Here is a 25,425-nt window from a genome sequence, read left to right as displayed (position 1 = left end):
ATATCCTCCTCAAAGTTTGTAGGTGGATGAGTCCATGTAGATAGATAGATAGATAGATAGATAGATAGATAGATAGATAGATAGATAGATAGATAGATAGATAGATAGATAGATAGATAGATAGATAGATAGATAGATAGATAGATAGATAGATAGATAGATAGATAGATAGATAGATAGATAGATAGATAGCCATTGACAAACAAATAAATGGACATAGACAGACATGGTTGGATGGATGGATGAATGGACGGACAGACAGATAGGCTACATAGATGGATAGACAGACATGATAGATAGATAGATAGATAGATAGATAGATAGACATAGCCTACAGAAAAATAGATATGATATAGACAGAGGTAGACAGACATGAGATTTAGATAGATAGATATATGGATGGATGGATAGATAGATAGATAGATGATAGATAGATAGATAGATAGATAGATAGATAGATAGATAGATAGATAGATAGATAGATAGATAGATAGACATAGACAGACGGACAGACAGACGGACGGATGGATGGATAGATAGATGGCCAGATAGACCGACAGATAGACAGACAGACATATAGAAAAACAGATATTATAGACAGACAGATATGATAGACATGACAGATATACAGACAGACAGACAATCCACACACACACACACATATATATATATATATATATATATATATATATATATATATATATATATATATATATATATATATATATATATATATATATATATAAATAGATGTAAGGAATCATAGATTTATATGACAGATTCTATATTCCATATATATTCCATGTAGAGATAGATAATTCATTCTTTTATCTATAAAGACACACTGATTAAATCTGTGCATTCATCAATCCAAACAGACAGATAGGATATGAAAATAGTGTGTGAATTGCATAAATACACACTGACAAATCTGAAGTCTGATATATCTTTTATTGTATGGATTGAGTAGTGTTGTCTTGGGGTACAATTCCTTCTGAAGGTTTAATGCCATGTTCAGTTTAACTGAGATAAATCCCCATCCCTAATCAAATCAACCTGCAATACAGACATCAACCATTCACTGAGATTAATCTTTGGATCAGCCTTTTCCCCACAGAAATCTGTTTTCAATTAATCTTAACAATGAAAAGGTGTCACGACTCAGGTGTAAACCTTTTCTCTGGAATCCGTCCAAGCGCACAAGACACACCATTAGCTAGCTGCAGAGATAACGCTGTGTGCATGGAGTCTTTAGCAGATACATTATGAAACACTCATTCGTATATCAAAAAACAGTCTTCCATAAAAAAGCTCATCCTTTCGCTCTCTCGGGTCTTATGTTCCATATTGCACTTAAGTTATAAAATACATTTGTGATCCATCAATAAAAGACAAAATAATCAAGCTGGAGTTCAAGTGCACAACTGAAAAAAAAATGTCTAAAAGCTGCTTTAGTCTAAAAATATATTTATTTATATATTTTCTCTGTACAGTCTTTGCAGTAATAACGTCCTTGGCCACGGTTGATGTGATTATTGTTAATTTAATGAGTGCGGTTTCTGTGGTCTGCCAGGTGATTGTGGTAGGAAGTGCAGAGGGTTACTACTACGCCTTTCTGGCCTGTGGGCAGGCAGATTTTGTTTGGTCGGTCTGGAAACAGCAGCCAGGAGAATTCCAGTGCCACCAGCTGGATGGGAGATGTTGTGCGTGGAGGCATTCACAGCAGCTTCCACTTTTCCCTCCAGCTTTACCAATCGGTTGAGAATGTCATCTAACAGCACAGCAATTGTCCTCTTCAGGTCAGCTTTGACAAAAAAAAAAAAAAAAATGAATAGGTAGGAATTAGTATGATAATATGTATAAATCTCTGTCAGCCACACCACACTTATTCTGAATACTAAGCAGGCTACTCATTCACATAATAATCAATATATGCAAGAAAAATTTTAAAGCCTACAGTGCATGCATTCGAAAAGTATTCATAGAGCTTCACTTTTTCCACAGTTTTTATGTAACAGCCTTAATCCAAAATGTATTCAATTTATTTATTACCTCAAAATTCTACATACAATACCACATAATGACAATGTGAAAAAAAAGTTTTTTTTTTTTTTAAATTGTTGAAAATTTTATTAAAAATAAAAAACCTGAAAAATAATATGTACATAATTATTCACTTTATTTATAAATATTTCTTTTTGAATCTGATGCCACAAGCTTGGCACACCTGTCTTTGGGAATTTATCCCATTCTTCTTTGCAGTACCTCTCAAGCTCTTTCAGGTTGGATTAGAAGAAACGATGTACAGCCATTTTTAGATCTCTCCAGAGATGTTCAATAGGATTTACGTCTTGGCTCTGGCTGGGCCACTCAAGTACATTCATCGAGTTGCTGTGAAGCCACTCCATTGATATTTTGGCAGTGTGCTTTGGGTCATTGTCCTGCTAGAAAATAAACCCTCGCCCCAGTCTGAGGTAAAGAGCACTCTGAAGCAGGTTTTCATTCAGGATGTCTCCGTACATCGCTGCATTCATTTTTCCCTCTATCCTGACTAGTCTTCCACTACCTGTTGCTAAAAAAACATCCCCACAGCATGATGCTGCCACCACCATGCTTCACTATGGGAAAGCTAATAGCCTGGTGATGAGCCGTTGACTGGCATTCACTTCAAAGAGTTCAATTTTAGTCTCATCAGACTAGAGAATTTTGTTTCTTATGATCTGAGAGTCCTTCAGATGCCTTTTGGCAAATTTCAGGCGGGGAGTGGCTTCCGTTTGGCCACTTTACAATACAGACCTAATTGGTGGATTGCTGCACAAATGGTTGTCCTTCTGTAAGGTTCTTCTCTCTCCACAGAACGCTGGAGCTCAGACAGAATGACCATCGGGTTATTGATCACCTCCCTGACTAAGGCCTTCTCCCCTGATGATTCAGCTTAGATGGCTGGCCAGCTCTAGGAAGAGTCTTGTTGGTCCCAAACATACTCCACTTACGAATGATGGAGGCCACTTTGCTCATTGAGACTTTCAGAGCAGCAGAATGTTTTCTGTATTCTGTAACCTTCCCAGCCTTGTGCCTTGAGACAATCCTGTCACAGAGGTCTACAGACAATTCCTTTGTCTTTATGCTTGGTTTGTGCTTTGACAAGCACTGTCAACTCAGGGACCATTAATAGACAGGTGTATGCCTTTTCAAAGCATGTCCAATCAACTGAATTTACCACAGGTGAACTCCAATTAATCTACTGAAACATCTCAAGAATGATCAGTGAAAACAGCATGTACCTGAGCTCAACTTAGAACTTCACGGCAAAGGCTGTCAATGCTTGTGTACATGTGATATTTTAGGTTTTTTATTTGTAATAAACTTGCAACAATTTCCAAAAATCTTTTTTCCATGTTACCATTTTTTTAAATGTTACTATTGCGAATGCACACATTGCGATATCGATGTTGAAATGATACATTGTACAGCCCTAATTTATAACATTTTAGAAATTATTGTTATTTAAAAGTTTAATACATCTAAATATATAAGGTTTTTCCCCACTCATGTTGTAAAGTTTTAAATATTTTAACACATGCTCACCAATTAAAGTTAATTTTAACATTATAATGCCACTAACCTTAATAAATAAATGTCAAAACAATTGATGTACTTTTTTCCAATGTTAGTCCACAACAAAAACTATGGACATAACCCAAACAATGGAAATAAACAAAATAAAGTTCATCAAGAAAATACAGGCAATTATTTAGAAAACACAGGAAATACAACATAAGCCACAGGTATCAATTTCTGACTTTTTTTTTAAATCACAAAATTACTTTATGTCTCCAAAGATTTTATTACTAAATAGACTACATTAGGATGAATTATGATGCTTTTCAACTTTATCAAATGGAATTCAAGTTTGTAACCACATGATGGTAATCCAATCCTTACCATATCCTGCCATTGAGGTGCCATGGGGTCCCGAGGGGTTCTGGTTTTCCTCACTAAGGACTTTGACATAGCGATGGCTGAGCTCAAGGATCTGTTGACGGAGCTCTGCACTGCTCTGGCGCCGTGGTTGTGTGACAGTGTAGTGAAGTAGCAGGAGACACCAGACCAAGCCAAAGAGCACCAGAAACACACTGAGCCTGTGAGACATGCTCCTCCGCAGGAGACAGCCCAGCATGGCAGAGCTGCAGGTCTGATGGGACCTGGGTTAAGGGGACAGGGCGGGGTCAAGTCTTTGTTTTTTACAGAAAGTGTCAGGTTGAAGGCTGGGAATATTTATGTCTTGAATAAATGGAGTGGCGGTTAATGTTGAGTTATCTTGTGAATTTGCTTAACTGTCTTGTCTAGGAAATTGAGATGGTGATTGAATTGTCTTGAGCAGTGGGCTTCAGATCAAAGACATTCCTGTAAAAATACAAAACACACAACAAAACAAGCAAGATCAGTAAAATGAGATAAAAAAATAGATTTTTTTCTCTTTGTCAGAATAATACAAAACTTCTTACAGGCACATGTAAATTTCAGCATTTTAACCCCATCTTACTCTTTCTGTGCTGGTTGCTGGTATGTTTTCGATTAGTATGGCAATCACGAGTACCGATTAATCTCCAAGAAATCTCCATGACCGCTGAAGTCCCAACACAGCAGCTAAAATACATACAGATGTGGTGCAGCCTCTGTTATACAGTTTATTGGCACATCTCATTCGAGTGGTGGTCTCTTTGTTGCAGTTATTGCATATCCAGTGTTTTTGCTGTGATGCGAGCAGAGCAATAAGCCCTATGGTTTCATCCAATTGTATGACCGGAGAGCAAAATTTTGGAATAGCTTTGCATGTATTTAGGCCTTGATACATATATAAGAAATGAAAGTTATGTTTTTTAACAATATTGCAAGTTCACTAAAACATAGCTGAAATCTTCTCTAAATTGCTTTGTTAGACATTTTTTTTACCAGTTTTTAAAATTGGTTTTATTTATTATTTTCTTTTATTTAAGCTGCTTTTGACCATGACAGATCCACACTAAATGGTTAAAAGATACATATTTAAGGGGTATATATATACAGCATTCTTTATTTATCTCTTAAGTAGGAGAGATCTCCACTAGGCATGGGACGATAACAATTTTCAAGGTATACAGCGGTTTGGAAAAATCAAGGTTTTAAAACCCCCAAAATTTTCTGTAATACTGTTCCTTAGGGGAATAAAGTTGTTGTTTTTTATGCAGACATTTAAAAAGGATATATTTTAGAGCAGTGAGCACAATACCGTGATACTGTGAAACAGTGATATCTTTATCCAAGGTTATTATACCGCCAGAATCGTATACCAGCCCATGTCTAATCTCCACTTAAGTATGCTTTATGCATTATAAATCTTGAAGCATTAGAATCGGTACTCGTTATCAGCCGATCACCATGACAAGGAATCAGTACTCAGTATCGGCTGCAAAAATCCTAATCAGAGCATGCCTATTTTGTATTTAAAGTACAAATGAAATAAAAATTAACCATATAATTTTGTAAGCTCACATTGCTAGTTTTGTGGTGAACAATTCATATGTGCATGTAATTAAGAAAAAAAAGTTTGCTCTTGTAATCTTTAACTGAAATCTGAAAAAGCACTTCCTGGGTTTTTTTTTCAGTTAAAATAGGTTACTTATTTCTTAGCTTATGGGGCACGGCTAACATAATTAACCACGTCCCTCCAACTGTCAATTTTGACAACAAATAGAAATGGTGAGAAGGTTAGGGGGTAAAAACTCTTCTATAACTCATTTGCTGATTTTTCTGAATGTAATGCCTATGTTAATACATCCATTCAGCTAAGAGTTGGAAAAACAAGCCAGGACCATGTAACCCCACTCCTACACCACCCAACCTGCTTTGAGCTGCAATCAAACTGGCGACTTTCCGTATTCTCTACAAATGAGACTAAAGACCATGCCCTCTAGCGTCTGCTACACTTACCGCCAGTGTTGGGGAGTAACTAGTTACATGTAACGCAGTTACGTAATTTAATTACAAAATAAAAGTAAAAGTAATTAGTTACAGTTACTAAGAAAAATATGTAATTAAATTACAGTTACTTTTGAAAATGTTAAAAATTACAAATGGGGTTACATCTAATATTTTTCTTTAAATCTCTGTGATATGTTGAATAATATTAATCTATTGCTTTGTCTGTTTTTGATATGCACGATGGCTTCTGCTAAGGCCATTTAGTCAAGCTGATGCTTTTGATTTGTGGCGCAACCAAGGGCGTAAATCCAAATAAAAAATATAAATATATATATATAAACGCACTCTCTATTTTTAAAAATATATGTGTGTATAACTAAAATAATTGTCTAAGTAGAAAAAAAAAACGCATTTATTATTTAAAATGCATTTAGAAAGAGTTCACCCCCGCTTCCTCATAGTGGTTTGATCCACCTACTCCTCACGTACACGCAGCCTGTCACACACAGTCACAGACAGTCGCAGAAGTTAGGTGTGTGGCTACGGGTCAATGTTGAATTTGAGTAAGTATGGTGTATTAATCACATTAAATAAATCGATTCTCTTCAAAGTTAATGCAGAATCATTTATAAATTAGTTGCGGCAAAAATGCAGATTACCGATGTCCATGAATCTGCTGTATTAGCGGTCAAAATGACTAATGTAGTTAACGTATGCTTGTTTAGCTTGTTGCATACGTTAGTGCACTGCAAAATAATACGCCAAAGTGCATTGTTTCATTTGTGACGACTTGGCATAATGTTAACTTTACATTAACGGCCACAATTAGCATATTGTTTATCTGTGGATTTGCTAAATGAACACTGTGCTACGTCCAAACTAGCCCCAATTTATTTTTTGTATAATCAATTTTAGTTCTGTTCTTAGGTGACTAAATTAATTTAAAATATAAAATGTCCTTGTTTTTATTGTTGTGATGATTTTTATGATAGTTTTTCATTCTTTATGTAAAGCACTTTGAATTAGCATTGTATATAAAATGTGCTACAGAATAAACTTGCATTGCAGTGTCATGGACTAGATAAAATGATTGAGGTAAAGTTTAATTTATATTCGCACATTCATTTAGTGACAGCTCCATACATTGTTTACTGTGGTACTTTGAATATTTGAACTGAAATCTCATGTAAGTATGACTTCAAAACAACATTAATAATAATAATAATAATAATAATAATAATACATTTTATTTGTATAGCACTTTTCCTACATACATGGAACTCAAGGCACTTCACAAACAACAAACAGGCATTGTAAAATAAACCAAATACAAAAAAAGTATATTAGACAATTAAAGCAAAATATATACTCAGATAAAAGCTTACATGTACACACATATATGCATACATCTACTAAATCACACACAATATTCTTTACATACATGCACACACACCGTACATGCATATGTACATAAACCTACACGATATAGATAAATTGCATAAACTTCACAAACATATTCATACGCAATTTTAAAAAGGTGCTTCTTAAGCTTTTTAAAAATAAATTCTGGGGGATTCTTTTACTTCATTTGGGAGACAATTCCAAGATTTTGCAGCATAGTGACTAAAAGAAGTGCCGCCAGATCGCATCAGATTTACAAAGTGAAATTCTAAAAGTCGAGTGCTAGAAGAGCGTAGCAAACGGTTTGGATTATATTTTGATAAGCAGTCAGAAAAGTAGGAAAGGTGTCATGTTGTGTAGTGCTTTATAAACTATTAAAAGAATCCTAAAATTTATTCTATTAATGCTGCTGTGATATGTTCTTGTGTCTTCAATTTCAATAAAACTCTGGCTGCTGTATTTTGTATCAGTTGCAACGTCTTTATAGAACCTTTAGGTAAACCAATATAATATTAACACTAACTGTAAACAATGCTGTACTTTGATGGTTGTTGGCTGCTAATATAATTTTACTATTTAGAATTTCCAGTGAATACTCTTCTGAGGTTATATCATGAGAGACTGAATGTGCAAATATAAAACCAACTTTACCTCAATGATAAAATGACAGAGAAAAGGAAAATGGACATAAGATAATTTTTCAGTGCAGCAAAACTCCAAGTACAAAAAGTTCACATATTAAGCAATTTGGCTTTCAGAATGAGTGCTTATGAAAATACTAATGTCACATTATCAATCACAGGCAGAGGAGAAAGAAATGATTGAGGAACAGGCAGAGCAGGGTCAGTCAGATGTACAGTGTCAGGTAAGGGTGTTGTGCTTCATTGAAGGGATAATGACAATTCTTTTAGGGGTGAACATTTTTTTAAAATGTTTTCTGAGTTGTGGCTGTTTAGCAGATGAACTTCACAGGCTCACCAATTTACAATATGATCTCTCAATTTAACAAGTGTAATGTAAACCAGTTAGTTATTATGAGTATGGAAAACTTCTTTTCCTGCATTTATTCTGCTTCAGGAGTCAGACTGTTGACTGTAAACAACACAACAAACAATGCAATAAATAGTTTTCAAGAAAAATTTGCTTTGTCATTGAACCAGAGAAAAACTTTGAAAATAACCATAATGATGTAGTCTCCATGCTGTAATATGAACAATAAAACCATTTTTAACTGCGGAGACATATAAGTACAATTCGGCTGTATTATTTGTGTACCCTTCAAAAAATCCATAAAAAATTGCTCATAAGGAATATTATATTTATTGTCCCCCCTACTGTTTAATCAAATTAATGGTCATGTCTAATCCTCCTTGCCATTGAAAAGCATGAGGAAGCATCTGCAGGTATGTAAGCTAGCGTTTCTTTGTTTTATCAAAGCAAATGTTTTTGTCGTTATCGTGAGTGTACAGAAATAAAAACAGACCCTTTCATTTCTAACGATATATTATGATTTATAAAGTTATCGATTTGTGAATTTCAGGGCACCAGCAGACTCCTCTGGCCAAAGTGATGTTATCACATTAACAGTGTAGCTAGCTTAACTACATTTCTCAGTAGCGTGACGGTAGCGTCGCTAAAAAATCAAATAGCTTTTCACAGTAGCGAAGCTATTTTATTAGTGAAGTAGCGCAGTAGTGTCCACACAAGCTACATTTACAGATCGCGGATCAATATTGTTTTAAATGTGTAACACCTGGTTTAATTGGATTTTTTTGTTTTTGCTGTTATGTCCTATAATTTATTCCTGTTTGGTACAGCATATTATTTACTGTAAATAATTGAAATGAACAGTTCTGCTTCTCATATGTTTCATTGGCAGTTTTATTGATCACTAAGATGCGATTGATTTGGATTTAAGTGGCTTGATTTAAAAATGAAAATTTCAAAAATTAGATGTATTTTTTATTGCAAATGCCCCATAAATCACCTGCACAACTAACTAACATTGTGATTTTGTAACAACAGTAAACATGTTTTTGTGATAAGGTCTGGTTTTGTGGTGGCTCTACTTTAAATTTAAATAAATTAAATAAATGTTATTTAAGTGATGAAAGCTTTTGAGATTCTAACAGTAAACAGAGCTACTGTAAGCTCACTCCTGCTCTGTATAAATGCTTGAAAATTATTTAGTTGAAAATGTTTATTAGAAAATTAAAAGTAATCAAATGTAATTAGTTACTTTACTTTTATAAAGTAATCGAAAATTATAGTAACTTATTACATTTTAAATAGGGTAATTTGTAATCTGTAATCTATTAAATTTCCAAAGTAACCTTCCCAACACTGCTTACCGCTTAAACCTCACTTTCATCCGGGTCACGACACCAATGTATCCCCGATGGTCCTATACCTCCCAACCCGCTCCGTGCTGGGTTAAAAATGGCGACTTTCCACATGGGAGTCGTTTGCTCTACCAAGGAGGCTTAAGACCATGGCCTCTAGCGTCTGCTACACTCAAGGGGTCACAGCACCTATGCAACCCTGCTGGTCCCACACCACTCAACCCACTCTAAGCTGGGATCAAACCACCGACTTTTTACTTCGGTTGCTCTACCAACCCTCTGCTATACCCACTGCTTTCTCATTTAATATTCTATTCCTCTAGGACAGAAATGCCCAAATTAGGGCCCGCAGGCCTAAGTTAGCCCATGGTAACCTTTGATTTGACCCACCATCCCATTTGAGAAGAGAGGGAGAATTATGAGGATGGTTTGTACTGGCACCCGACAGATAAAGGAAAATGCAAAGACATCAGAGAGCAAATGAAGGTAAAGCAGCATTGAACTCCAATGTGTTATAAATAGTTCATGCATTTTTATTGTAATAAGTTATAATTCAAATTAATACTGTAGTAGTCAATTCGATTAGAAATAATGTTTTTGATTTTGGCCCTTCATACAAAAAGTTTGGGCATCCTTGCTCTAGAAACTGTCAAAAAAAAAAAAAAAAAAAAAAAGCCACAGCTTTCTTTTTCAAGGTCTAAAATGACCTGAGACCTTACTATTTATCTGAACTTGGGGCTGTTAGCATATCTGCTAGCTAGATGTTTAAGGTCATCAAGTCAAAAGTTGTTAAAGGTCCTATTAAAATGCACTTTGTGGATGTTTGATGTAATCTCAAATGAAACATGAAAACAGGGCAGTACATAGAGTAGCTCTGCCCGTTTTTTTTTTTTTTTTTTTTTTGCTAATAGCACTTTGTTTCATCACAGCTCTGCCAGGGAGAGGTTGAGCTCAAGCATATCAAATGAAAAGCAAATGAGAAGCATCTTAAAGAAGGTGGGACATGTCAAATACTACAGAGCAAGGTATGATAGGAAATTGAAGCATGAGGTGACAATTTTTTTTGATCCATTAGGTGGAAGTGATAAATTGCAGGCTTTGGATGTTTATACCAGAATTTTATCTTCTGAATGTGAATTTTGGAGCACACTAGCTTATAGATACCTTCAAAGCTCAGAGATCAAAGTTAAAGCAATAGAGAGATTAAGCTCTATTGTTGGCCCCAAAATGTAGAATAATCTACCACTTTCTATTAGGATAATCTTCACAGGAAACTATAACTTAACCTTTTAAAAAAGATCCATAAAACGTGAGTCATTGGAGCATGCTTGAGTCTTGAGTCACCTGAATTTGTGTACAGCACAATGGTCAATGACTGTTATTTGTTTGTATTACATAAATAAAGTAAAATTTGATAAAGGTTTTGCCACTGGTTGTGTAAACACTACAATCAATTAACCAATAAATAAATAAGGATATGGTGTGCTTAATTCAATCCTGAAACAATAGAAATTGTTCTTCTTCAAAACAGATTTCACTAAAAGCTCATTTTTGATGCATCAATCTTAGATTTCACAAATTTTAACATAAATTAACTTACTTACTTAAGACCAAACACAAGTCTGTGTTCCACAAAGTATTCAAGATTTATAAAATGGTATTTTTAGTGCTAGACAAAGATCCAAACAATAAAGTATTTTATCCAAAATCAAAGTTTGTTTTGACATAATATATTTCTATGTATTATTTATATTTGCTAAATATATGTGAAACAAACACATACATAAAAACAGAACTACAAAACTTTTTTCTTAAATAAATATTTTCATTTATTTATAATTTATAATTTGTATCATATATATATATATATATATATATATATATATATATATATATATATTTTTTTTTTTTTTTTTTTTTTACATCTAATAAAAAATTCTCAAAGATAAATAAATATTCACTGCGCACACATATATGATGTCACAACAAACCTTTATTTTGTATGCAATTAGTCATGAATAGATCATTTTTGCCCAGCACTAATTATTTTCCATGTCTCTGCTCAGAGGTGTGCACTGCATTCTGCATAAATACTGAATAAATAGTTTAGTAGCACAGTAAAATACTAATACTCAATCTTGAAATATGATCTATTGTTTACTGCAATAAACAAAAATATTTTCAGCAATTTTACTGCTATACAAGCACAACTCAACACACTTTGTCTCATAATGAAATTATGGGACTTCAGCTGGGGTTTCACAGAGGGGTCACATGTCCGACTGAAGTAAAATTTTGTATTGATATAAAAGATATTTAGGAAGAAGTTTCTATTTTGAGCATCACACAAACAACACCAGAGAGTTAATCAAATTAAATAATGTTGGTACTAATAGTGATTGAATATTACACACATGCTCTTATTGTGCACAGCTTCAAATTTCAGATAGCATGAATAAATTAGATTTCAATCCTTAAGTGAATGGGAACCCTGTCATCACTGTCTGCCCATGGCCATAGTCCTATTCTCCAGCCAATCACAAATCACTCACTGAGATGGTGGTTTAGATTGATTAATAATAAAGGAGGGAGAGATAGAACCACTTTTAAATGGAGAGTTCACCCAAAATAAATGAAAACTCTCTCATTATTTACTAACCTTTTTAAAACTTCCAAGTAGGGCAGCACAATATCGGAAAGATCTAGCATTGCGATATTTGAATTTTTTGGAATATAGTGCGGTATGAACACAATTTCATCAGATAACTTGAATATCTCTATTTGGAAAGAATTTATAATGTTAGATTGATTAGGATGATTCTGCAGCGGGAGTGCATCTTCATAAAATCTAATTAACAATCTACAAAATTTTAGGGGTCCCCCAACACATTTTCGACGTGGTGTGTGATATTTGCAGGGCATTTCTGTAATTGCATGTGTTGTATTTTCATGCATAACAATCTAAAAACACAATCAAGAAAAAGATACAATTGAACCATTTTAATCATTTAGCGAGTCTGATCAAGTACAGCAACTGACTCATAAAAATAAAACAGTTCAATAAAATGAATCATTGTTAAAGTTACAAATGATACAATTTAGTATGCCTGAATGCTTTTAAGGTCATTATACAATCACTGGCATAAAAAACACATGCAAATGTTGAATTATAATCCAGACTCAGCAATACATATGCTCGCGATTTGACTATTGCGAATGATCACATTGATGCTGAAAAAATATATTGTGCAGCCCTAGTACCCACCCTTTTAAAACTTTCTTCTGTTGAGCACAAAACAAGATATTCTGTAGAATGTTGGAAACCAGAAGCCATTGATGTCCATAGTAGGAACAAAAGAAATTCTATAGAAGTCAATTCTTCAAAACACCTTAGTTTGGGTTTAACAGAAGAAAGAAACTCAAATAAGTTTGAACCAAGTAAAGGACAAGCAAATGACGGCAGAATTTTTGGGTAAACTATCTCTACACTACTTCATTCTCAACATTACAAAACAGCTGTACGATGATGAAAAAATGCAAACTTGTTTAGTTTTGTTTTGTTATATACACAATTTACATTAGTCCGTAAGAAATACTTAAAGTTTGTGGCTCAAAAAAATATGATCAAAGTACAGGGGATTTACACTTGGTGTGCCTCCTTGGTATCATTAAAGCATAGGTACATGAAATTCCAGATGGGATACAGCTTAAAACATAGTTAAATCTCTGAGATCAAACATGTGATGTCTTACTGAAAAGATCAGTATAGTTGGTTAAAGTCAGACAGTTATCCATTAACCCAACTTAACCGTTGATGTTATCATAGCAATAATGATATTGTTTTGACAAAACAAGGTTAACCTAGTAATTTAAAAACATGTCTAGTACATTGGGCAAGCAGAACACGCAAATATAGCTTCATGCCATGCATGTACTCAGTTTCGGTTTATGTTTTTCACTCCAAGTCTGCAGACTGTTAATCAGCTAAACGAAATCGACTGTTTAACTACTGAACATGCTTATCGCTTTAAGACAAGGCCGGGTGTGAAAAGCATTAAACAGCTGGAGCAGCCAGATGAAGCCGCTCCAGTAATGTAGCTAAAACAGAATTTACCTTCAATGTATTGGTCAAGGTGACAGATTAGTTGACTCCAAAACTGTTGTCATCTTAGACCGTTCAGAAAGCAACCACAGCAAGCTTGCGTTGACAATCTGTAATATTAAAACAATATTCAAACATGATCATAACTCCAAGAAAGGCGTCTCTGTATCAACTAAGACACGAATCGTTTTACATCTAAAGCGCATTTAAATAAATACTGGAGCAGCATTCGAAGCCGCATAATGTAGCGAAACTGAGAACCACACGTTATACTGAAAAATCTTCAGTATTTCCCTGCGTAACAAGACGTTATTGCGTGAGACGTCACGTTACCCTAGGGATGTCCGGTTTGTGAATGAACTGCTCTTTCGAGTCGAATCTTTCGAATGAACCAATTCCCAAAATTGATTCTTTTGAGTTAAACTGAACAGAACTGAACAGTTCTTTAGTACACTGAACGAACAGAATCCGTTCACACATCATTTGACCGAAATGCGAATAAAGAATCTTGAAATATGCGTATTAACTTAAATATATTATTCGAGTTTATCAAAAATAATGTTATTTAAAGAGCAAAGTTATGTTATAAGGAGGATGTAGATTGAATGCACTAACTGACTGTTAATACCAAATATTGTTTATGGGGTAGCAATTCACGTCATTTATATTAAAACGTGAAGCAGTATAGAAATTTAGAGAGTTTCGACATTTTATATGGCTACGTTTTAATTAGAAGATTTTAAGGACACAAAATATTTGATGTTCCAAAGCACAACAAACACAGCAACATAGAATCACTGAATCGTTTGTAAAATAGTTTTTGAACCGATTCTGATTGAGTCTGATCACTCACTTTCTATCACGCGCTCACGTAAAATTTGTAGGCAGTATGGGAAATGTAGTTCGTATATTCAAGTTTAGCTAGGACGCAATTAAATCGTTCAGAATATGAAGTGAGTATTCTAAATTCGAGTTTTTCCACGTATTTATAGAGTTTTGTTCTTGATATAAATTTAAAGTACGTAAGGAGAACGGCGACGACTGATCGTTGCCTAGAAACACAGACGCAAAGTCCAAACAAGCCGCAGCATTTTCAACAATTGTTTATGTCAACAGATAAAACAGCAAAATAGACTCATAAGTTAGTAAAATGGCAAAGATTCACATCGACAAACTCGCAGCCAATTCAGTGGAGGCTTATTTAGAATACAAAAGGTGAGTTTGTTTGTAAAAATCCTGAATTTTTTTTTTCTAAAGATGACTTTGTAATTATTTTTCAACGATCTTTATTCTTTGCAAAGGATTGTTGGGGAAGATGATGGAGGAAGGCTGTTTTCGGAGGACGAGTACAAGAAATACAAAGAGACAGTGGTGCCAGGAAGAATACAGAACCGCCTTTATGTCAGTTTTGGCGTCCAGGTGTTCCGGAGAATTCAGTTCCCCCTGTTCCCCCCTTCACAGCGCATGCGCTAATTCTCAGTAATGACGTCATGCTTTCGCTTCGCTAGTGAATCAATTCGTGTTGGTTTTGAAAATAAAAATTAATAAAAATCGTGTTGGTTTTGCTGTATTAACAAGCCTAATGTTGGTTGCATTAAACATTTTTTATTATATTTAGTAATTGTAATTTTTGCATGCACTCATTAATTGTTTTGTTGTTAATGTGTGCGTGATGTGCGTGTTTTTCTTTCAAACAAGCATTGTCTTTCAAATAAGCCTTGTCGAGAAAAATAGCACTGCAAAATTAGTGTCTCTTGTTTTAGGTAAGTCACAATGATGCTTGTAATGTTTAAAAATTGCATAGACTGTTAATGCAAATATTTGTCACTTATCTGCATATGAAAACACAAGAGAATAGATTTTCTGTAAGCAATGGAAGTTTCCTGGATTAAAAAACAAAACAACAATACAATGACGTCTTTTTAATCTAATAATTGTCTCCAACAGTTTTCATCTGCAGAAAGGGCTTTTAAACAACAATTATGGATACAGCACAGAAAACAGATAAAAGATAGGCTCAAATTTTTTTTTTTTTTTTTTTTACTTTTTTACTATCTATAAAGGGGTGTTACCATTGAAAAGGCATGGGAATTTTTTACATTGCCCAAAGAAGTGTTAACTCCTATATATTACCTTTTGTGGGTTTGAAAGGCACTACAATGATGCTGGTGACATTTTTTTAATGGTATAATTATGTCTAAACTCTTATATGTTCAGATAAGTGTATTTACAGTGATTTATGTTATTTTTGTGGACTACACAATGACCATATGCATTCACCTGCTTGGGTAAATGGGTACTTTTTTATTTTTAACAATTTTTGTACCTTTGGTTCTTGTTAAATTGACAAAAGCTGTTAAACATTATTTTAATGATGAGGCAATTGTGGGTAATTACCCTGCATGATCTTTCAGATTGCCTGTGATTGATCACCAGTCATGTGTTGGCAGAATAGGGCTGTGCGATATTGAAAAAACAAAATAAAACTAATATTGCAATATTTCGTTGGTCTGCCTTATATATTGTGATATAAATACAATTTCACCAGATTGGTTAAATAGCTCTGTTAGAAAATAATTCATTATTTTACATTGATTGGCATGATTTTGTAGGGGACTGGTTGAATCATGCATAAAACAATTTACAAGCATATAAAAACAGGGCAAAGACAAAACTGCTGAGATAAACAGTGTGTTTTTTTTTTTTTTTTTTTTTGGAGCATTCAGTACAGAAATTGAATAATCAAATGTAAAATAACACTAGTCTTCTTTATATAAAAAAATAAGTACAATTAATATTTGTTTAAGATATAAAAGTTATAATTTCTTGTGCCTGAATGTATTAAACTTTTTGAAATCACATGCAAATAATACTTTTTTTATTTAATTTTGGTTAAAATCTGCAGCTACTCCACAAATCACATGTACTCTGAACTCCTGTGCTGTTCAACATTGCAGATGTGACTACTGCAGATGGGCACATTGCAATATTAATGCTGATAAGATATATTGTACAGCCTATAATGAAGAATATCATTGCTTAGCTTGCTTTAAACACTTGAAAATGTGCACAAATTTTTGGTTGGTTCGTTTTAAAAGATTTTAGCTTTTTTTGCTAGTTTATGTATATAATAAATATATAAATATTCAAATAGTAAACTAATTTAATGTATCATCCTTTTAATTTACGCCTACTTATGTTTTTTTTTTAGTATAACAAAATTGTTAGATTTAAATCTGATGTTAAAAAGGCATTGTATATTGTGTTTTCCAATCCTCAGAAGGTAACACAATTTCCTCTGCTTCGGGAAAATCCGTACTCCTGTGTTTTTAATGTAAAGTCACTTTCTGAAGATACATGACAAGCTACGTAAATATGTCTTTCAAAACGACACAAGTATCACTGTGATTTATCTGAAATAAAACACACTATAATTTGTGCAGTGTAGTATGGTTTATTTTTTTCGACAAGGCAAACTGTTTGAAAGAAACAAGCGAACGCGTGCTAAAAACAGGAACAATACCATAGACACGTGTGTCTATGCAAATAATTACAAAATTTTATAAACTCTGTGACAAAATAAACACTGGGCTTACGAAAATACAGCAAAACAACCATGAACTGTTTCAGTTCGCGAAGTGAATTCATGACGTCATGATTTGCGTACATGGAATCAGCCGTAAGTTGCGCATGCGCTGTGAATGGGGGAACAGGGGAACTGAATTCTCCGGAACACCGGGACAGATAGATTGCAAAGTTATTGGACCTGAGACAACTTGCTTCTGTACACACAGGTATTACTAGAATCACACTGATGAACACACGCATACATAAAATAATCTTCGTTGTTTCTGTTTTATTCTCAGGTATAAACAGCATCGCACAGACTATGAGGAGTTGCCAAAAGAAAGGCCTGTCCTCTTGCCCTGTAGAGTCAAAGGTTGTCAGTGTGCTTCTTATGAATATGTTCATATCAACGGCTCTAAACCTGTGCGCTGCCGATGCAAACACACAACAAGTGAGCACAAAGAAGATGCAAGGCATTTGTGCAAGAAATGTGAGTTTTGCACCATTGCATTTCAAAATGTTACAAATAATTTTAAATATATTTACGGTGTTTGTTCACCCCAAATTGGAAACGATCTACTCATCTTTGCATTGCTCCAAAACAAAAATAAAATTCAAATTAGATCTGACTTTTCAATCATTTAATTTAAAGTCTGACACTTAAAATGCTTATAATGAAAAAATAATAAACAAATATATTTTAATTAAGTTTAAAAGTACATTTAATGGTGGGGTAAATTAAATGAATTGAAAATAAAAAAACAATTCACTTTAAAGGATCGTTGATAATTATTTAAAGGAATTTTGATCATTGGCATTGCTAATATAGACACAATATCACCTAACAAAGCTTAAAAATGATTGTTTGACATGTAATCACATTTGAACTTTTGCAAGAACCAATGAGGTTTGTTCTTTCATGCAGGAATTATTAAGCTTCTGCTTATGTTTGTTTAATTATTGTATATATTTTGTTAACAGGCAAAATTAAATCTATTCATCATAAAGTAATAATGTAATCTTCAGATGACTTGGATTAAACTGCTCATTTCATATGAATATTTTAAAAATCTCTTTATAAATGTTTTGAAGTCTCAGATAGTTTTAGGTGAACAGATTTTCATTAGAGAAACAGAAATTTACTCCAATCATATTTTCTTAATAAGTGTGTTAATTTGTGTTCCAATTACATGAAGGACATGACGGTAAAAAATAACATAATTTTATATTTGGAGAGAATTAGCCCTGCAATAAAATTTAGAATTGCATTTCCTGTTAACCTGCAGGTACTCACTGCACTGGTTATCGAAGTCCATTCCCCTGTGGATGTGGTGAGCCAGGATATACCCATGTGACGCTGATTGAAACCAGGGAAGAGCGCATTGCACGTGGTCATCCAGTGGGCAGAGCGGTCCCTTATGCAGCTATGGGAGGTCTGACTGGCTTCAGCTCACTAGCGGAAGGCTATCTGAGACTGGATCCCAGTGGCATAGGGAATACATGTTAACAGCATACAGTAGGCAACTTGTCACCTGATACTCATGCTTTTGCAAACATGATATTAGCATTAGATTAGCACACGCCCCTAGAGTAAACATTGCTGTTATTTTATCTTTTGTGATTAGAATGAGAAGTAACTTACAAGTTACTGAACTGCTGCTTTTATACACTGATAAAAATCTTCTTATTGGCATCCATGAGGACCTTTTACCATCCATGGAACCTTTTTTAACACACAAAAGGTTATTTGGGGACATAAATAGTTATTTTAAATAATAAAATACTTTTCATTGTAAGAAAATAATTTAATCAAAAACTTTATTATTTTTCTTTATATATCTGTTTTAAAATATTTAATTATAATTTACTCTATAATTTAAATATATTATATGTAATAAATAACAAAGTGTTATTAAAATTATTGCCTCGTTTTGTGTAGTTTGAAAAATATCTAACATTATTTAATTGTGTGTTGTAACTTGTAAAGGCTCCATATGGCTTGCAATCACTTATGTATTATAGATCAGAGCTTGCAATGCATCTCTCAGGTAAAAAATTTTATGGGGCTGTTCACATATCGCTTCCAAAACCACATTGAAAACGTGATGCGTGCTTCTTCCTTTACCAATTTAAATGGGTTTCAGAACTCTGCCTTTGCTGAGGCCACCATCAGCTGTTCCTCACACACGTGATCAGTTTTTTAAAATAGTTCAACTTTTGCCTCTGTTTGGATTATACTGAATGTGTGTCGTTGTTATTACTTGAGGTTAGGGTTAAAAGTAAAGTAATATGCTGGTGTTTAACTGCATTGCTTTATTGCATTCCTGCATTGGGCTCTCACATTCTCTCAGCTACTTCATAGCCTTGTTGGGCGTTTCTCTGAATGCAGTGGACCAATCACAACAGACTGGGTCATCTGACCCATCACAGCAAATAAGCCTCACGCAAAGTAGGGGTTTGGGACCAAATTAATCACTGAACAAATCATATTGGAGTTGTTGGGATAATTAAGTAAAAATAAACGCATTCTATAAGACAATGAAACAAGGTTTTTTGACCTTGCATGCATATCAGCCTGTTGTTGGAGAACCCCAAAACCAAAATATTACCTTTTATAATGCAATATGGGATTTTTAAAATCCTTTGAAAATATGAGCATAGATTATTAGCTGTGATTCAGCCATAAATTATGAGTGTGATATTTCATTTATAGAAGTTTGTAATCTGCACGGAAATCAGCATCACTACAGAGTGTGTGCATCTCAAGTCATAAATCAGAATATTATAAAAAGATTTGGGCATTACTAAAGACAATAAATGACCCTAGCTCACAACATGTTGGGACATTGTCACTATTTGTTTTATCACTACCAATCAGTACCTTTCTGTTATTTTAACTTTAATATATTTTTTTCTGTTTTTTTATGTAATTTAATGCACATAATGATCAATATTTAGGTGTATACATATTTATTTCAAAGACTAGAATACACAAAATGTGTAACTCGTATAGTTTTAAATGGGGAAAAGTGTAATGGTAAATATGGCTAATGAAGCCCTGCCTACTAGTACAGGAGCCAATCATCGATTACTATAGACTGCCGATTTTCCAGGGGAGAGACTCAGACCAGATGTGGTTTTTAGGACAGTTTGGGGGTCAACAAACACACCAGAATCTAAGCAAATACCTGCTTCACAGACAAAAGAAATATATCTACATTAAGCTTTTAAATGAACCAAGTGTACTTGGAAACAAAAGTCTTTTTGGTTTTGTAATGTGTATGAAACAAATGCGAGGTACAGTCTGTTCTGTCAAACGCACATCACATGACAGCAATTACCTAAACGCCCACAAACTTGTAAACAAAGAGTCACTGTCATTTCTGGAGGAGATTTGTCATCAAGACCAAGTTGTGGATTACTTCTGTTGACCAGCATGATCAGATGATCATTATCCAGATGATGGTAATATGTAGAACGTCCATAAATGAGGTTGGTGTCGTGATCTTGTTCCTTTGATGAGCGCATGCATATTAGTTTGGGCTACCTGAAAATATGGCGATTTTGTTTGATTTGATTGTTTAGAAACGAAACTTATGAAGCAATTGTTGTTTAAGTTCATTGGTGATTTCAAATATGCCATGTAATTGTAAGCTTGGCAAACAGTTTTGAAGAATTCAATGTTTCTCCATTCAGACAGAAAGCCTGAGCATACTGCCTGAGAGGCATCTCAAAGATGGCCATTGAGTGAAATGATTTGCCCTAAAGGGACTTTGGTATATACAGTTAACCTACAGCATTTCAGCCATAAATGATTAATGTTAGATTGTTTAGTACCTTTCCAGCCATGCATGTTCATGCTTAAATATAAATAAATGATGGTTTGTTTTTCAAAAACATCCATGTAATTATGTGTGGTAAGGTGGTTTACAAGCTACATGTTTTGCAATTCTAAACTTCAGTTAAAGGAACATAGTGAGCATGAATGCTCCAGGTTTTAAATGGTGCACTGTGGGACTTTTAAGGGAGCAGCTTTTTCAGTGCACTGGAAGAATTTTGTCTGCCCCCACTACTGAATTAAGAGCTAATTGAGACCTTGTGCCCATTGTTTTTCAATCATACCAAATACATTTATGAAATACCTTCATTTTAGAACAGTAATTTATCACAGCAACAGCCATTATTATAATGGCAGAAAGCACAAAGCCAGAAACGGATACAGCAAAAAAGTTATGTGAAAATATTTGAAATTTTCATTTTGCCTCAGGCGAAATGATTTGGTTTTTAGCAAAGAAGAGATTAAGGCAGGATTTTTCAAAGTGTGGGGTGAGCCTCGCTGGTGGGAGATAGTCTTGACAAGTAAAGCTAGAGCCTAAGAAACAGGAGGAAATTTAGTCATTTTTGTGCCCATCTCTGTTTATTTTTGTATTTATTTGGCCATGCATTCAAAACAAAACATTTAAAAAGCCTTATTAAAACCAACATCAGTAAACGGTTTACAGTTTGCAATAAGTTTGTAATGAAAATACAAAATGCAATATTATTGTGAATAAGATTATCCATTTTTGTCTGTTTTGTTTGTTCTTTTTGCAAGTCTATACTTTTTACCCTCAGTTTCTGAATTTTATCAGAGGCAAAATGCAAACACGGTTGCATTAGTATTATTATATAAATCATATATTAATGTTAACTATTCATGTTTTAAACTAAGCGCGACACTGTGGCTCAGTAGTTAGCACTGTCGCCTCATAGCAAGAAGGGCACTAGTTCAACTCCAGGCTGGGTCAGTTGGCATTTCTGTGTGGAGTTTGTATGTTCTTCCCATGTTGGCATGGGTTTCCTCCAGGTGCTTCGGTTTTCCCTATCCAAAGACATGCACTATAGGTGAATTAAATAAACAAAACTGGCCGTAGGGTATGAGCGTGAGTGAGTGTGTATGGATGTTTCCCTGTACTGGGTTGCAGCTGGAAGGGCATCCGCTGTGTAAAACATATGCTGGATAAGTTGGTGGTTCGTTCCGCTATGGCGACCCCTGATGAATAGAGGGATTAAGCCGAAGGAAAAGAAAAAAATGGATGTTTTAAACCGTAGGATTTTATTGCTGAGTATCTTGTCATATTTTATGCGTGAATTGTGATCAGAAATCCAGTGGTGTAAAGTAACAAATTACAAATACTCAAATAACTGTAATTAAGTAGTTTTTCTCAGGAATTATAATTTACTGAGTAGTTTTAAAAATGTGTACTTTTATAGTCCTACATTTTTATATTTACTCCACGTTTTCCTTCAACCTGCAGCCATACTTTATTTTTTCTTGTATATGGGGATTAGAAAAATCAGTCTCATGATTCCTGTCCAATCAAATCGCACATAGAAGGTAAATTGCATCATTATGAACTACTTCAAGACATGGGCGATTAATAACGTTGTGTGGATGTTACCGCTATGACATCTATCTGACGTTGGATTTTGGTAGTCATATCTGATTAATAAATGTCAGTATTTGACATCCATATGACATTGGTTTAAAATGTTGGCTTGATGTTGGATTTTGGTCACTTTCTAATATTGGACATTAAAAAAACGTTGTCCTTAGACGTTGAGTAGACATTGAGTTTTGGTCACTTGACATCACAACTTATATCTTACCTAATGTTAACGTCTTATGACGTTGTGGGTAACGTTTTATGATGTATGTAGTTACTTGCTGGGCAATAATTAAATGCTCTAAATAATGTTACATTTACACATCCACAAATACATGTAAATGTATCGGCTTTTTACTGCGTATTATTCAATAATTACTATTCTATTCTTGAGTAGTTTTTAATGGTCTGTTTACTAATAATTTGAGTAATAGTTATAACAGATAATTTTTCTCTACTTACACTACATTTTTAGGCAAGTAATGGTGCTTTTACTTAAGTATGATTTTCAAGTACTTTTTCCACTTCTCTTTCCACATTGCTCTTTAAAAACATTTTGTCAGAGGACATTCAAATGAATGCTTTATTACAAAAATGAGATTGGTCTGAAAAATAAACACAGATGCAGGTAATCATGCTCTTTGAAAGGATCTCTGTTATAATACTCTAGAGAATTCAATGAATTAAATCTTTCATTACCAGCACTAAAGTGGCTTTTTTCAAATTGGCACCAGAGGCTTGGGCTCAGCTGTTTAACTGTCAGCTTAATAAGCTTTTCAATTAAGTAAATCAGCGTTACTTCAATACTAGTTCTAAAGTGACATTTTTGCATTAGCAAATTTAAATGAATGAAATCAACTGCTTAAATGTAAAATTTTGAATTCATGGCAGAAGGAAGTAGTTTTCTCACACAGAAGCTCAAAGAAAATCTCTCTGTCACGCTGGTAGACAAGGAAGTCAATGATGGTTATTATTTATCAGTTTTATTTAAAACAAAGGCACTTAATCAAAGTGAGAAAACAAAGGAGTGGTGTTAATGCTGTTATCGATCTTCTTCCACAGCATGGTAATGTAACCATCTGATGTTAGCGATCAGGAACATCCATAGGTGAGTATACAGACACACAGTTCATCAGAAAGATAGATCTTCTTGTAAACACCATATAAGAATATTAACTTCCCTTGATCAGTGTGAAGGATTTAAAGACTAATAAGGAACATCCATGGAAGAAGAGGAGAAGATGAAGAAGCGAAAATGAGAACAAACATCCGACTTCAATAGGAGAAGGTGGGCTTTTATAGTGCCCTTTGATGAGAGGACACAGGTGCAGGTAATTAGAATGCCAGTGAGGGTTTATGGGATTGGATGGAGGTGGTTTGTGAGGGAGAGCGATGATTAGGTGAGCAGGAACAAGCAAGGGATGTAACAGTACCCCTCCACAGGTGACTCCTAGCTCCCTAGACTGGCGGCGGGGGCAGCCACGCCCTCAAGGAGTTGGGCAATCGAAATGACTATGGTGGATTTCTTCAAGGAGAATTGGATCTAAGATGTCATCGCGGGGTGTCCAAGATCTCTCCTCAGGGCAAAAGCCTTCTCAGTCCATGAGGTGTTGGAGCTGGATTTCTTTGACCTGGTAGTTTCCGGTTCTGTGGAGGGAGGAGAAACAAGATCAGTGAAGGGTTTGAGGAGTGACACATGGAAAGATGGTGATATTCTGTAGTGCGGTGGTAGGTTAAGACAGGGTTTATCTGGGAGTGTACGGTGAATGGTCCCAGGGAGCGGGGACTCTAGTGGCGGATGTTGGTAGGCTGTGACGATCTGCGTAAGTAGTAAATCTCTGCCCGCTGAAGATGGACATGCGCTGAGTCCCATACCTTTTCGCTCTCTTTGAACCAGTGATCCCCCACGGGCACTTCCGAAGTTTCCCCCATCCAGGGAAACAAGGATGGCTGATAACCTAGGGCATATTGAAAGGGGGTTAGACCAGTAGAAGTTTTAACAAAGAGAATTTTGTACATACTCAGCCCATGGTAGATACTGGCTCTGGATGTTATGGTGGCTGAATTGGGGCCCTCTGGCTAATACAATATCCTCTGGGAGGCCATCATTTTAGAAGACATGTTGGAAAAGAGCTTCTGCTGTTTCCAGAGCTGTGGGAAGACCTTTCTGAGGGATTAGCTTACAAGACTTTGAAAATTGATCTACTACTACAAAAATGGTGGTATACCCTTGTGTTGGAAGCAGATCAGTGGCAAAGTCAATTCCAAGGTGGGTCCAGTGTCGGAGGGAAATGAGTAATGGTTGCAGTTTACCTTCAGCCAGGCAGCGTGGAGTTGATGGCACAGACAGAGCAACCCTTAGCACACTAGGGTGTGTTTCCCAAAACAGCGACGTAACTCGCGGCTGAACTATCATAGTACGATGCATCGTTTGGGAAAAGAACTATGTAGTGACGAGTGTTTCCCAAAACCCGTTGTTTCTCTGTTACAGATCCATCGCTTGAACCACGTAAGTTATAAAGTAAAACGTCCATAATAATGTTCATAACTGGGTGGAGTAACTACTTCTTTAGAGAAAACCCCATAATTTCTTTGTGCAAACTATATCGTTTTACACGCACAT

The 25,425-nt window shown here is 34.8% G+C and overlaps 3 protein-coding genes across 5 annotated transcripts in view; 2 read left to right on the top strand and 1 right to left on the bottom strand.

Annotated features, from left to right (window-relative positions):
• pals2b (protein associated with LIN7 2, MAGUK p55 family member b) overlaps nt 1-25,425 on the top strand; it is a 349,623-nt gene that overhangs the window by 231,491 nt on the left and 92,707 nt on the right. The window lies entirely within an intron of this gene.
• ccdc126 (coiled-coil domain containing 126) lies at nt 933-14,094 on the bottom strand. Of its 2 annotated transcripts, XM_073931118.1 has the most exons (4): nt 13,822-14,094; nt 4,339-4,407; nt 3,946-4,205; nt 933-1,804 (listed from the first exon to the last, which is right to left on the bottom strand). In XM_073931118.1, the coding sequence occupies exons 3-4, from the start codon at nt 4,178-4,180 to the stop codon at nt 1,539-1,541; spliced, it is 501 nt and encodes a 166-aa protein (XP_073787219.1). In that variant the 5' UTR covers nt 4,181-4,205; nt 4,339-4,407; nt 13,822-14,094; the 3' UTR covers nt 933-1,538.
• fam221a (family with sequence similarity 221 member A) lies at nt 14,862-19,283 on the top strand. 2 transcript variants are annotated; one of them, XM_068215124.2, is made up of 5 exons: nt 14,862-15,024; nt 15,111-15,226; nt 17,546-17,603; nt 17,676-17,866; nt 18,663-19,068. In XM_068215124.2, exons 1-5 carry the CDS (start codon nt 14,960-14,962, stop codon nt 18,881-18,883), a joined length of 651 nt encoding a protein of 216 aa, XP_068071225.1. In that variant the 5' UTR covers nt 14,862-14,959; the 3' UTR covers nt 18,884-19,068. The 2 variants fall into 2 exon arrangements, with proteins under 2 accessions (XP_068071225.1, NP_001013484.2); NM_001013466.2 differs by having other exon boundaries at nt 14,885-15,024; nt 15,111-15,225; nt 17,545-17,603; nt 18,663-19,283.

The sequence above is a fragment of the Danio rerio genome, chromosome 19 (genome assembly GCF_049306965.1).
Source record: "Danio rerio strain Tuebingen ecotype United States chromosome 19, GRCz12tu, whole genome shotgun sequence".
NCBI lineage: Eukaryota > Metazoa > Chordata > Actinopteri > Cypriniformes > Danionidae > Danio > Danio rerio.
The sequence above is the reverse complement of the archived record's forward strand: the minus strand, read 5'-3'. Positions and strand labels throughout refer to the sequence as shown.

Coding starts and splice junctions, on each gene's coding strand:
- ccdc126 (XM_073931118.1), bottom strand. CDS start 4,180: ATGCTGGGCTGTCTCCTGCGGAGGAGCATGTCTCACAGGCTCAGTGTG. Junction 1,805..3,945: donor CACCTCAATGGCAGGATATG/GTAAGGATTGGA, acceptor TTTTTGTCAAAG/CTGACCTGAAGAGGACAATT.
- fam221a (NM_001013466.2), top strand. CDS start 14,960: ATGGCAAAGATTCACATCGACAAACTCGCAGCCAATTCAGTGGAGGCT. Junction 15,025..15,110: donor GCTTATTTAGAATACAAAAG/GTGAGTTTGTTT, acceptor TTCTTTGCAAAG/GATTGTTGGGGAAGATGATG. Junction 15,226..17,544: donor TTTATGTCAGTTTTGGCGTC/CAGGTGTTCCGG, acceptor TTCTCCGGAACA/CCGGGACAGATAGATTGCAA.